The 12702-nt window shown below is 33.5% G+C and overlaps 1 protein-coding gene across 1 annotated transcript; it reads left to right on the forward strand.

Annotated features, from left to right (window-relative positions):
* Positions 1-1605: 1605 nt before the first annotated feature.
* On the forward strand, positions 1606-12500 carry LOC143227128 (cysteine and glycine-rich protein 3-like). The gene is made up of 5 exons (XM_076458637.1): positions 1606-1738; positions 5072-5200; positions 6712-6856; positions 8453-8565; positions 12281-12500. Exons 2-3 carry the CDS (start codon positions 5104-5106, stop codon positions 6837-6839), a joined length of 225 nt encoding a protein of 74 aa, XP_076314752.1. The 5' UTR covers positions 1606-1738; positions 5072-5103; the 3' UTR covers positions 6840-6856; positions 8453-8565; positions 12281-12500.
* The last annotated feature ends 202 nt before the right edge of the window (positions 12501-12702 follow it).

Below are 12702 nucleotides of genomic sequence, written 5' to 3' on the forward strand. Positions count from 1 at the left end.
AAGATTCCTTTTTGCAGGTCTCAAGCAGTGATATAAACAGTTCTATAGTTTTCTGATGCCAAAACTGGCCATGCTTGAATTGGGTGCAGAGACATGTCACATCTTTAAATAAAATTCATGTTTGGGTATTGGAAAATGGAGCCCATGTTAGTTCTGAGTAAAGTGGTAGTAAATAATTCGATGACTTAAATTAGCTTAATGGTTCTTTATTGTATCCTAGAAATAAAATAGAATTCGTTAATTTGTATATATATATATATAACTACATTTCAATTATCAAAATGGCTCAAAGAGTGTTGTAAAACGTCACTTTAAAGACAAAAACTAACTTTCAGCAACTCTTAAACGAAAAAATACAGTCATAACTTTACAAGTAATACAAAGGTTGAATGCAATATCCTAAAAGGATTTTAACCATACTCGTTTGTTCGTTTTCGAATTTCGCACAAAGCTACTCGAGGGCTATCTGTGCTAACCGTCCCTAATTTAGTAGCGTAAGACTAGAGGGAAGGCAGCTAGTCATCACCACCCACCGCCAACTCTTGGGCTACTCTTTAACAACGAATAGTGGGATTGACTGTCACATTATAACGCCCCACGGCTGAAAAGGCGAGCATGTTTGGCGTGATAGGGATGCGAACCCGCGACCCTCAGATTACGAGTCGCATGCCTTAACATGCTTGGCCAAGCCGGGCCATTTGACCATACTCATCAGCAAATGATGTGACAGTTATAGTTCATATAAACTTGCAATGAAACAGTGTTATCAGATATACAATTTGACATTTCATAAATACTGTGATGCCACTTAAAGTCTATTATGAAAAGTTATTATTATTCATACAGTCAGATCATAAAGGTGTGTTTAAATTGAATGTTTAGAATTTCCAAAACGGAAATGCTCCTTGTTCTTAACGACGTTGGGATGAGAAAGGAATCTAAATCCAACTAGGTGCCAGAACTACCCAGAAAAAAACAAAACAAAAAATCTAACACTTCGTACCTCAACCGTGATAATTAAAATGAAATAACATGCGAGAATCCACGAATACAAAAGCTAATGGCAACAGTGCGCAACATGATCAAGTTGTATATTTTTCTGGAAATAAGACCAACAGCGTGTTGGTTAACCAAGATAGTGCTTTCAGTCATACTGCCAGTTCAACCAATATCTCACTCAACTCGAAAAAAACAACAACGGGTATTTAAGCTATTCTATAGAAAAATAAAATTGTAATGTCACGAGAAGCTGAACCCACGAATTTGTGTGCAATCATACTGTTCATGTTATTTTTTACTTACACCTGTGACATATTTTTCTTTTAGCAACATTTTAAAATAGTACTTGCTTCATACTCATACAAAAACCAGAATATGTGAAGATTAAACGTTAATTAATGTACATGAAATATTTTTGTTATTTTTGTTTTACAAATTAAACATCGTTTCAAAAAATTAATCATGGAAAATATTCAAATTTGGCTATGATTATACAAATATTAATAACATAATTTCCGCATAAGGACATTTTTAAACTGCTATAAAATGAGCATGTTTCAGAACTGAAATCGAATTGCACGAACGCGGTGTTCAAGAATTACTGTACATCAACTTACGAATATTCGAACGCATTCAGAATACCAATGTCGGCAAATATAGCCTGACGTACATGAATTTTATGTTAAAATTTTTAAACATAACTGAGTTAAAATTTCTAGAAGTGAAATTTTTATTATTGGTGAGGTTTGAAACTTTATTAAAGTCCAAAGTTATTAATAGTTTATCAAAATACAGTAAACATTTATTTACCATCGGGAAATTTTAGTGCAGTTAGGCCTAACATAGTAATATATATATAATTAGCTATATTGATTGCAATGTTTTCTGTTTCATTATAAACGCATTGCTTTTTATTGAAAGTGAACATTAATTAGTTCTTTGTAGATTGTAAAAAAAAATGTTTTTATAACAATAATCTAACTGACATTGAAAAACACCCTTAAATTTCAAGACTTAAGCTGACGAAAGGTGTTTGATCAAAACGTCTTTAATGTTTTATTAATACATATTTTCGTTTTTAATGCTATATTAATTAAGTTCGTGTAACATTACCCTAGACTTAACCATTGTATAATTATAAGACTAAATTTTGGAATCCTAACTTTATTACACGTAATAATCTGTCATTAACTTTCTGGACAATCAAATTACTTACAATAACATTAGTTATAATTCCACATCCATAAGTTTTGTCGCGATAAATTGTACCTATTTCGTTTAAGCAACAAATATAGCTTAGGCCTAAACTACTTACAACTTTAGAAGACTCGTCCTAAGTTCAGTTTATGTAACTTTCTTGAGCTTAGATCAGTGGTTCTTAACCTTTTTCATCGTCTTACCCCCTTACCAGGGTATCGTTTGTTTTGAATTTCACGCAAAGCTGCTCTAGGGCTATCTGCGCTAGCCGTCCCTAATTTAGCAGTGTAAGACTAGAGGGAAGGCAGCTAGTCATCACCACCTACCGCCAACTCGTGGGCTACTCTTTTACCAACAAATAGTGGCATTGACCGTAACATTATAACGCCCCCACGGCTGGGAGGGCTAGCATGTTTGGTGCGACCGGGGTGAACTACTGACATAAATATTTGAGACGAAATTACGTCATTGCCAAACTACAGGATGGTCCAAAACCATCCTTTTATTGTAAAATGTAATAATAATGAACTAAAGAAATTCAACCATGAAGTTTTCAACATCTTGTACAAACAAGAGGGAATCATTAATAGCCACTGCAATAGGAATAATTTTATGCAGGATGATTGTGAATTAACGTATAAGACCATATTTTCTTTTTTATTTGCTATATTTCTGTGCGTCAGAAATACCAAGCGTGGGGGGCGCGTATATCAGATTCGATTTTATTACTCATCTAACCTCTACCAGCCAGTCCTCAAATTTAAATTCTTTTTGGCAGGATTAGATTAAATTAATTTATAAGATGCGGCAATTGAAGATTCCCTCTTATTTTTATTTGAACGAAGAGAAGTCCATTTTCCCAAAGTGCTCAAGTTATTGTTTTTTTATTCTGATTCTGAATACGAGGTTATACAACAAAGTTATAGTAATTAGCTTACAAATGTTTAAATTTCTAGTGCGATATATATAAAAAGCGTTTCAAAAATATCTGTAAAATGATACTGGCAACAGTTTGATTGGTTTACTTTGTTTTAAATTTCACGCAAAACTACACAAGAGCTATCTGCGTTAGTAGTCCCTAATTTAGCAATAAAAGACTAGATGGAAGACAACTTGTCATTATCACCTATTGCCAACTCTTTTACTGATGGGATTGACCGTCACTTAATTTCGTCCTTACGACTGAAAGGGCGAGCATGTTTGGCGGTACAGAGACGCAAACTCGCGATTCGCTGATTGGGAGTTCAGTTCTCTAATCACCAAGTAATAACAGGCCATCTGATAACAGTCCTTAAGCTGGCAATCGTGAAAAAGCTAAGCGAATTTGGTGAAAATATTTAAAAAGCTGAGAGATAACATAGGTGGATTTTCACATTGGTACCATCGGCAAAAATAAACTTGGAGAATTTGTGACAGTTGTATATGAAATTCTGAGACGAAGAAATTATATAAAGTTAACTTCTTTCATATATTTCATCAACATAATGAAGGACCTTTTATACCAAGTAACAAAAGATGTGAATGAAATTTAACAGAATCTATTTATGGGATAATGTAATCCACCTGGCGTGACCATCAAGGTATTGGGGTAAGGATGATATAAAGTTAAAGTACTCATACATTTGCAAGATATTAGTGATACATTCGTAAATGGATATCTACATTCTTGTACTGTCTTGTTTTTAAAGCGTTCGACTTAAAGACTGCGGGTCGCAGAAATGATCACTGGACATGCTCTCCCATTCAGTCATGCGGGTGTTATGATGTTATGACCAGTCCATTATCTGCTGATAGTGTATCCCAAGAGTTGGAAGTGGTTGGTGTTAACTATGTCTCTTTCGACTAGGCCATCCATCTATGAGCCTATAGCACTGACAGCCAGTCCTCCAGGCCATCCGTCAACAATCAAACAAATTTAAATCTTTTGTTTAAACAAAAGAAAGAAAAAGTCATTAGGAAACTGTGTACATTTTGTCGATTAAGTTCGAAGTAAAAGTGATTACTGTTAAGTATTTGATACCCGAGAAACATCAACATTAGTAATTTTGCATTTTTTAAACATAATGTTATAAGTTCAGTTCCAAATAAGTTACGTAAAATGTGTCATTTTACAAATATTACATCTAATTTTTGGATTGTAAATCAGCTGAAAATGGTGGAAAGTTAAAGGAATTATTCTTGAAATCGAATTACCTGAAGTAATATTAGTTGTTGTATATTACATTTAGGTAAAACAATCTTACAGGAGTCGTAAGTGATGTGTAACCAACTCCAGCTTTTCATAGTTGCCTGCTATTTTTGTTCTAGTAATCTAGTTGAAATAAGTTAATATAAAAGATTTAAAGTTAAATATGAAGCTAAATGATGACGTTTTTTAAAACGTGAATATTTTATTACGATGTACGACTTCTACAAGCTGGCGAAAGAGTATTACAATATTATTATGTATTAAAATATTAGTATTAGGCTTTTTACATTTTTAAACACTAAATTCTTTATCTTGTCCGTTACGGATTTTCAAGAATTGGAAGAATGTATTGTAATATTATTCCAACCACACGGTATTCGCCACACCTATTATGGATGACGTGTTTCGCTCAATTCAGAGTTTTTCAAGCCGGCTACAATATAACAAAGTGGTTACAACACTGTTTATATTACGATTCTAATTTATAAAATTGGCACTATTTAACCTTGTCATCATAATTTGATTCTTACATATGGTGGATTAAATTCTATTTCTTAGAATTATCTAAGTTACATACTCAGTCAAGCTTTCTTCATTTCTGAATACCTAAGGCGTTTCATCCGTTATTAATCACATTGTTATAAAGTTAAATCTAACATCAAATAAACTATATTTATTTATTGTCAGGTTTATACTCCAGTGACATCAGCGGTATACCCATGCCTTCTAAGTGTCCCCGCTGTGGAGAACTCGTTTACTTCAACGAGTTTAAAATGGCAAATAACATGCAGTGGCATGACACGTGCTACACATGTGGTAAGTATTTATTTTGTTTTCTTACTGGATCACCTACTGAGCATTTGACTTACATAGACCATAAAGACAAAGCAATTCAAGAAGTGAAAGCGAAAAAATCCAGTATGTGACCCACAGTTCAACAGCACACAGCTGTGACGTACGTTATCGGATAATGGAATCGTGTAATGTATCTCACCTATTCTTTCTTCATGAAAAGGGGATATTATTATGAAATGTACAAAACATACATCACAATAACTTGTGGGCAAAACAAAACTGGTGAACAGATATTTTAAACATAAGTTATTTGTACAAATAACACTTATAAACTACTGAACACTTAGCACCGTCGATAACGTATGCAGGCTTAAAATGTTAAGTATCGGGTTTTAATACCCGTGGTGGGCAAAGCGCAGGTAGGATCTTTGTATTTAACCTTTCGTAGTGCTATATTTACTACTAGCAGTAAATATTTCACACAACAATTTTAAACCTATGGTACAATATTATGTGAAGACTTAAGATTTGTAGCTGTTTGTTAGCTTGTTTACGAATATAACAAAATCGTTTTCTGTTATCCATTATGTCAGAGAAATATTACGGAGAGACAACAGCTTTTGATATATAATGTAAATTCATTGGAGGTTACCAGTGATTTAAAAACACTATGACCATTCTTTAAGTTTCTGATAATTATGTCCGCAGTGGCTCAGCTTATGACTCTAAAAATTGGGTTTCGAAACCAGTGCTGAGCGTAGCACTGATGGCAAGTTATGTGGCTTTGTATGGCAGCCAATAAATATATCCAACAATTAAAAACTGGTAGAAACGGTGGTATATATTTTAACATGTAAATTGTGCAACTTAAAATTCAGATATGTATTGGTCTTGTAACACACAGGAGTAATAAAACTAACATCGGGTTTAATATATTTTATGTTCATGTATGTGTGTGACATTATGATACATTACACCATAAAAGCAGGAACTATCCCTGATGGTTAAACAATGAAATACAGTATCTGTGGTACAAATATTTTTCTGGACTGAAACCCGAGATGGGATAAGTAAGAGAAAAGTAAAAAACAAATATACGGTAACCAATGTAAGTATTGGGGAATAACCCTGCCTCCGTTGTACATGGGTGAGGAAGGGTGGTTGTCTGAAATTCACAAAATAAGGAATTTAAAAATTATAGGTTCGTTTTAGTACTCTTTGTTTGTATTGGTGAGAATAAGGTTGTAACGTTAATCACTTATTTAAATAAACTGTTTTAGTGTTAGAAGTAAACAACCGTTAAAAATCTCAAAACTGATTTTTCCTTGCGCTATAAAAGACGATAATACATCGTTGGTAAAATTAACCATAATATTTAAAGTAGATACTGTTTAAAACCGTGCGTGGAAACTAAATTACGACATTTATTGTCTGGATTTGATTGAGCTTTAGGTTGAATTTTCCTTCTTTATTCACTAGTTTTATTTTTGTTTTGTTTTATTAACTTAATTCCTCTCTGTTCAATTTTCAAGCAATCGAAAGTTGCAAAAGACAACTTGATCCGTCAAACATGAGGACACATGAAAATGAAATTTATTGTAAGCACTGCTACTACAAGCTTGTTGTAACCGGTTTTCGTAGCGGAGTTCCAGAAATTTGACTTTCATCAAAACTTTGGTGTGTACAACTTGTTAAAATGTGATATTGATAAAAATATTACTAGGGTTAGGGATTAGAAACATTTTTGACTAAATATGTTGTTTTTCAGATTCCTTTTAGTTATTTAAAATAATGATTTTTAAATCAAATGTATGTAAAAAAAAAGAATTTTGCACTCTTAGTTTCTCTGTTATAAATCACTGTCTGTAAGTTATTTTAGTACCAGAAAACAACACTTGAGATGGACTCTGAAACCTATCAAAAGTCTACGTGAAATGTTATTTATAATCAGAACGAAAAAATAGAGTGATTTTGATATGTATAAAGAGTTATTGAATTGAAGTATCTAGTATATGTTCACGATAATAGAAACTGGTGTAACAAACAAATTACCCTAATTTCTATACTGATTGATTAAAACTTGTCATGTGTCTCAATCTCTAGTTTAGGGTCATCTAGGTAGGAATGTCCAAGGTGTGTTTACAGACGAGTAACATTCTTTGTTCACATGTAGTAGCTGAGGAACTATCTGTTTGGTGGGCGTAATTAGGAACGGTGTCTTTTTGAGACTGGTACCATGAGGCTGATTTTTGATGGCCAACAAATGTAACTACGAGACAGGTAACGTCACTGCTAAACATAAACTAGATACCTTTATGAACATGGCTTTATCATTATTTCCCTATACATCAACCACATAACGCTTTATGGTCGAACTGCACAACTACTACGTATACTAAACACATTGTATCAACCAACATAAACATCTTCTGTATCTTAATACAAAATATCGTACAAAGTGTGTGTTACAGAAGTTATGTTGTTGTTAGGGTACCAGGCGGTTACAGATTTTAACATCTGGTTGCTTACAACAAGGACATCGTTTCTACCACATCTGTGTGTCTTTGTAACGATATTTAAATCTTGTATCGTTTAATATGGATCGTACCTGAAGAACACAGACCAGTGACCTGTTAAACCGTGTGCTTGCGTTCCATCTTCAAAATGTGACTTCAGTTTTTGATTAAATGCTGTCCTTCGCTGTAATAATAAATCTCTTTTCATAAACTTCTCACACCAGCCACGACTTGCATTGAAAGAAATACCACTATTTCCTGAACATTCTTTTGTTTTTTAACATTAAGACATTTCTCATTTCAGACACTCCTTTATTTCACTACTCTCTGAAATACATTAAAACGACAACATCAATTTCAAGATGTCTTCCTTTTCTTGGTCCAGAAAATGACTTTGTACTTTTCTTCCAAGAAAACAACTTGGTTTTCATACCATGCCAACTGTGTACATTTGCCTCAGTCATTGTATACTTTTTACCGGCTGCACGATTCCCAGTCTGTTCGGCGCACAAAATAACTTTTCTTTTAAATTCGACATCGTACGTAAAACTCTTTTCACGGATAAAAAGACGCAATAAAAATAAAAACCCAATGAAATACCGTATGAACAACAGGAAAGTCAGACAAAGACTGAAGACGGTGATATGCAACTACTCCGCTAGAGGCGTTGACATTGGCAAATTTGTCGTTTTGTACATGTTTTTTTAGTCTTTCTTAGTTCTTTTTAAAATATAGTCCAATTTGTTTGTTTATGCAGGATTATTTCGGAAATTATTGTTGTTCGAGGAAAATGATGTTTTCGAGACTTTCGAAGAGTGAAAAATAATACCTGAGATTTTAGACGCACCCTAGTTTTCAGTTCGTAAAAATGTGAGTATTAAATTCGAAGTAATACGGTATATATTGTTGTTAAGTGTAAAGCTGCACAAGCTGTTGTTAACATTATAAACCTTCACACTTACCGCTGAGCTACCAGGAATGGGACAGGAAAGAAGATAAAGTCATTGGGTAACTGCTGGTTAGGGCTTGCACATAATCGGTAAAGTCATAATCGATTAATAATCGGAAAAAAATTTTCATAATCGATTAATTGTTACCTCTCAATATTATTTATAAACGGCCGTTACGATTCTTGTAATGGATCACGTTTTGCATCATAAGTCTGGAAAGATATGCCCCACAGAAAAGTATAATATATCAAAGTAAAGCTCAGGATGTCGACAATCTAAAAAGTCATTAACAATCAGTGCAGTTACAGTATATCGTGGTGTAATTTTTCTGGTTTACATTTTTCTGACTTTTACTGCATCAGCTGTTATTGTGGACATAATAACAATGGCTCATGACTATTTTTAAGTCAAAATGGGCATGTGTTATAAATATATCAAAGCTACAACATAAGAATTTTATTAAAATTTACTGTATATCACCAAACAAAAATTACAAAGATGCAAAAAAATACCCATGAATATTGACCATGTAGTAAACGAACAAAAGAAGAGTTCTAACTTTCAAGTCCAACTATTAACAGGATTACAGATTTACAACATATTGACAAGTTTTAAATTTAATAAATTTTGTAGTTTTTTAAAAAAGAACTTGTTAAAAAACTTAAACTATTTAGTGTCGATTCATGTCAGTACTCAATAAATCAATATTTATTCTTGAACAGATCCTTTAGGAAACACAAAGTATTGACAGTTTCATCGGAGAGACTTGATCTTATCTTCGTAATAAAAAGACCTGCTGCAGAAAAACTTCTTTCTGCCTGAACGCTTGTGGCTTGTATACTTTTCATGTCATGGTATAACTTAAGGACATTCTCACTTCTTGTCCCAGTTGCTTTATATGATTTCAGCTCATCTTTCATAGTTATCTTTTTTGAATCAACTCCCTCCAGTCCCTTGTCGAAAGTGTTCATAGCCTCCATATATTCCTTATAAAGTGAGACAGCTGAGTCCTCTTCATTTTTAGCTTCATTTTCAGGCTTAACTGACTGGTCTTTATCCTCTGCCTTTTTCTCCTGCATGTTATGCAATCTTTCAAATGTATGCTCTCCAATTTTTTTTATATTTCCTTTTGTGCAATAAACGAAGTCACATCCTGATTGACTTATTAACCCAGGGTTGTGAAGGTAACAAAGAAGTGAAACAGCATCCCTTTGTCGCCTGGCAGTGTATCTGTCTAAAAGATGCTTATACAATTGTTCAGCTACGAGATTTTCTTGGCTTTTGAGTTTAGACAATAAAAAATGAACTGAATTTTCAGCTTTTAGCAAGTTGTTTGCTTCAGAGCAAAGATTTTTCAGCACGATTTGGACAGGTTTCAGAGCATCAACAAGGTTGTCTAATGTTTTCCACTCATCATCAGTGATAGTTTTAACTAACCCAATAACTCTCAGAGCTTTGGGTATGCAAGCTTTAACCTTCACAAATCTTTCTATCATTATCAACATACTGTCTCATCTTGTTTTACAATCAAGAGACAATTTCAGTTCTTTTCCAAATTCACCTTTAATGAAGTCCTGCAATTTTTCGTTTTTCAATAGTGACTTTCTAAAGAGTTTGCATATTTTTCTGACTTTGTCAATCACTTGTTGAAAATTTTCGTGAATCTTACCATCTGAATCATCAATATCCTTTATTTGTTCAAAAGTAAAACAGCTTTCACCATCTTCATTATCACTCTCTGTTTCATTGTCACTTGCAGCTTCTAAATTCTCATCTTCTTTCTCACCCTCATGTTTCTTGACCTCCTTCCTTTTTGCATATAATACATCACAAACTGCCAAGTGTATAGTGTGTGCGACACATTGCTGGTGAAAGGGGCTAATATCATTTCCAAATTTGACCATGACTGAAGCCCCATCTGTTGTACATCCGACAATATGATGGTTGAGTCTGAGACCAAAATCTTCAAGTTTCCTGGACACAATTTCTATTGTTCTATCACTTGTTAAAGATCCACAGATTTTTGTTAATCCTAGAGACCAGTGCTTTTCATCACTATGAACATTGATATTGATGTAGCGTCTGTTTTAAATTGACGTATATTCATCAAGGGTCAAGGAATATCTAGCACCAGACTCAACCTGGGTTTGAAAATAACTGCGTAATTCTTGCTTATTCTGTAAAGCATAATTTACTACTATTTTTTTCACGCCTGAAACACTGGTTGGTACAGGTTTATCATATTTCTTTTTCTTGAGGCTTTCTTGTATAAAGTGACTAGATGCAATCTGTTTAAAGCTCAGCCCATCCAGACTAGCTAACCTCGCAATCTCTTCATCAATGTCAGGTTTCTTGATGAAAGCATCCAATGGTCGTTGAACAGTGCCCTCAGTGTTAGGGTCAATACCATGCATCACACGTAGATGGTAAAACAAAGAAGAAGTTGACCCACCAATACATTTTAACTCTTTAGTACATATTTTACATTTAGCACCAGCAGTATTTTTATCGAAGTGTTCCCAAACATTAGATTTCCTTTTTTTAGAACCTTTCCCCATTTTTGTGGTAAAAAAATATAGTTCAGTGGTAAACGCTATTTATTTAGTTCCGTCTGTTCAAAATTTGGTGACAATGCGCAATATCATAAAAGTTTATCGGTTAAACCCGAGCCGAATTACTTGCGCAAGAATATATCTACGTTATCTGATTCACACATTTTTACGACTTTTACTGAAAATAATCCCCTTTGGAACCCCACTTCAAAGTCATTTTTACAATGCTTTCAGAAGGTGACAACCATTTTTATCAATTTAGAACATTCCTTGAGTATATTTAATAATATAATGCCATAATATTATAAAAGAAATAATTATGAAAGAAGTAATTATGACGTAAATAATAGAATAATTAATCACGACGTAGCAACAGCGTAGTTTTCGAAGTTTTCCCCTATCAATAATATTTTATGATATAATTGGTATACTGCACACCAAATGCTCCCAATGTAAACTAAAATGCCACATAAAATGCCAGAAAATACTTCGAGAAAGAAATATATAATTATGTACGTAACGCAGGGCAATAAAAATTTTTTTACCATCGAGTGACTCGATCTGCCATTATCGCTCATACAAACAAGCTGAGCCGATTATTTGCGATTATCGAGATCGATTAACGGTTAAGCAGTAACAAGTCTTAACCGATTATTAATCGGTTATTTTTAACCGAGTGCAAGCCCTACTGCTGGTGCTAGGTACTAGTCTCGCTTTGTAGCCCAAGTACAAGTGAATTGTTGGTAGTTATAAATCAACTTCCAGTCATCAACATGTATTTATGTATGTTTCACGGATAATGAAGTATCGTTTACAGAGAGCTAGGATATAATGGTTTGTTAATAACGTTTCAACTCACACTACTAACAACATTAGATAACACTTATGTTGTAACATCTATATTGGATTATAAATAAAGCCAAAAATGTTTCAAATGATAGTGAGAGATACAAATATCTTTGTTACAGCTGTTAATATGTGATTCACGTGTATACCGGTAACTTTGGTATCTCTTAGTTAGGAGAAATAAAACAACACCGACTATAATTCACTTCTTTTATTAAAAAAAATTCTTTTTTATAGGTCTTCTCCCAAATTTCAACATGAAAACGACCAAGCCAAAATGATTTTCAACGAAATTACATAACAAAAAAATATTATATGACAGTTTTGTTAAGCTTTAAACTTGGAATAAAAATGTTTATCCTATAAACTTAAGACAATAAATTATTTCATTTGATTTTTTATTTTAAAAATTACTTCCGTGTTGAAATGAAGTAAAAGCCATGTTCAAAATGTGGTTCCTGTGATATTAATGATGTTTGGTTGTAATTAATAAATTCCAGCTCACTGAATGTGGATTTTATGAGATTGTGTATGTTTTATTTATTTTCAGGCCTGGCATGGCTAAGCGCGTAAGGCGTGCGACTCGTAATCTGAGGGTCGCGGCTAAACATGCTCGCCCTCCCAGCCGTGGGGGTGTATAATGTGACGGTCAATCCCAC

Source organism: Tachypleus tridentatus, chromosome 9, assembly GCF_004210375.1.
Source record: "Tachypleus tridentatus isolate NWPU-2018 chromosome 9, ASM421037v1, whole genome shotgun sequence".
Taxonomy (NCBI): Eukaryota; Metazoa; Arthropoda; class Merostomata; order Xiphosura; family Limulidae; genus Tachypleus; species Tachypleus tridentatus.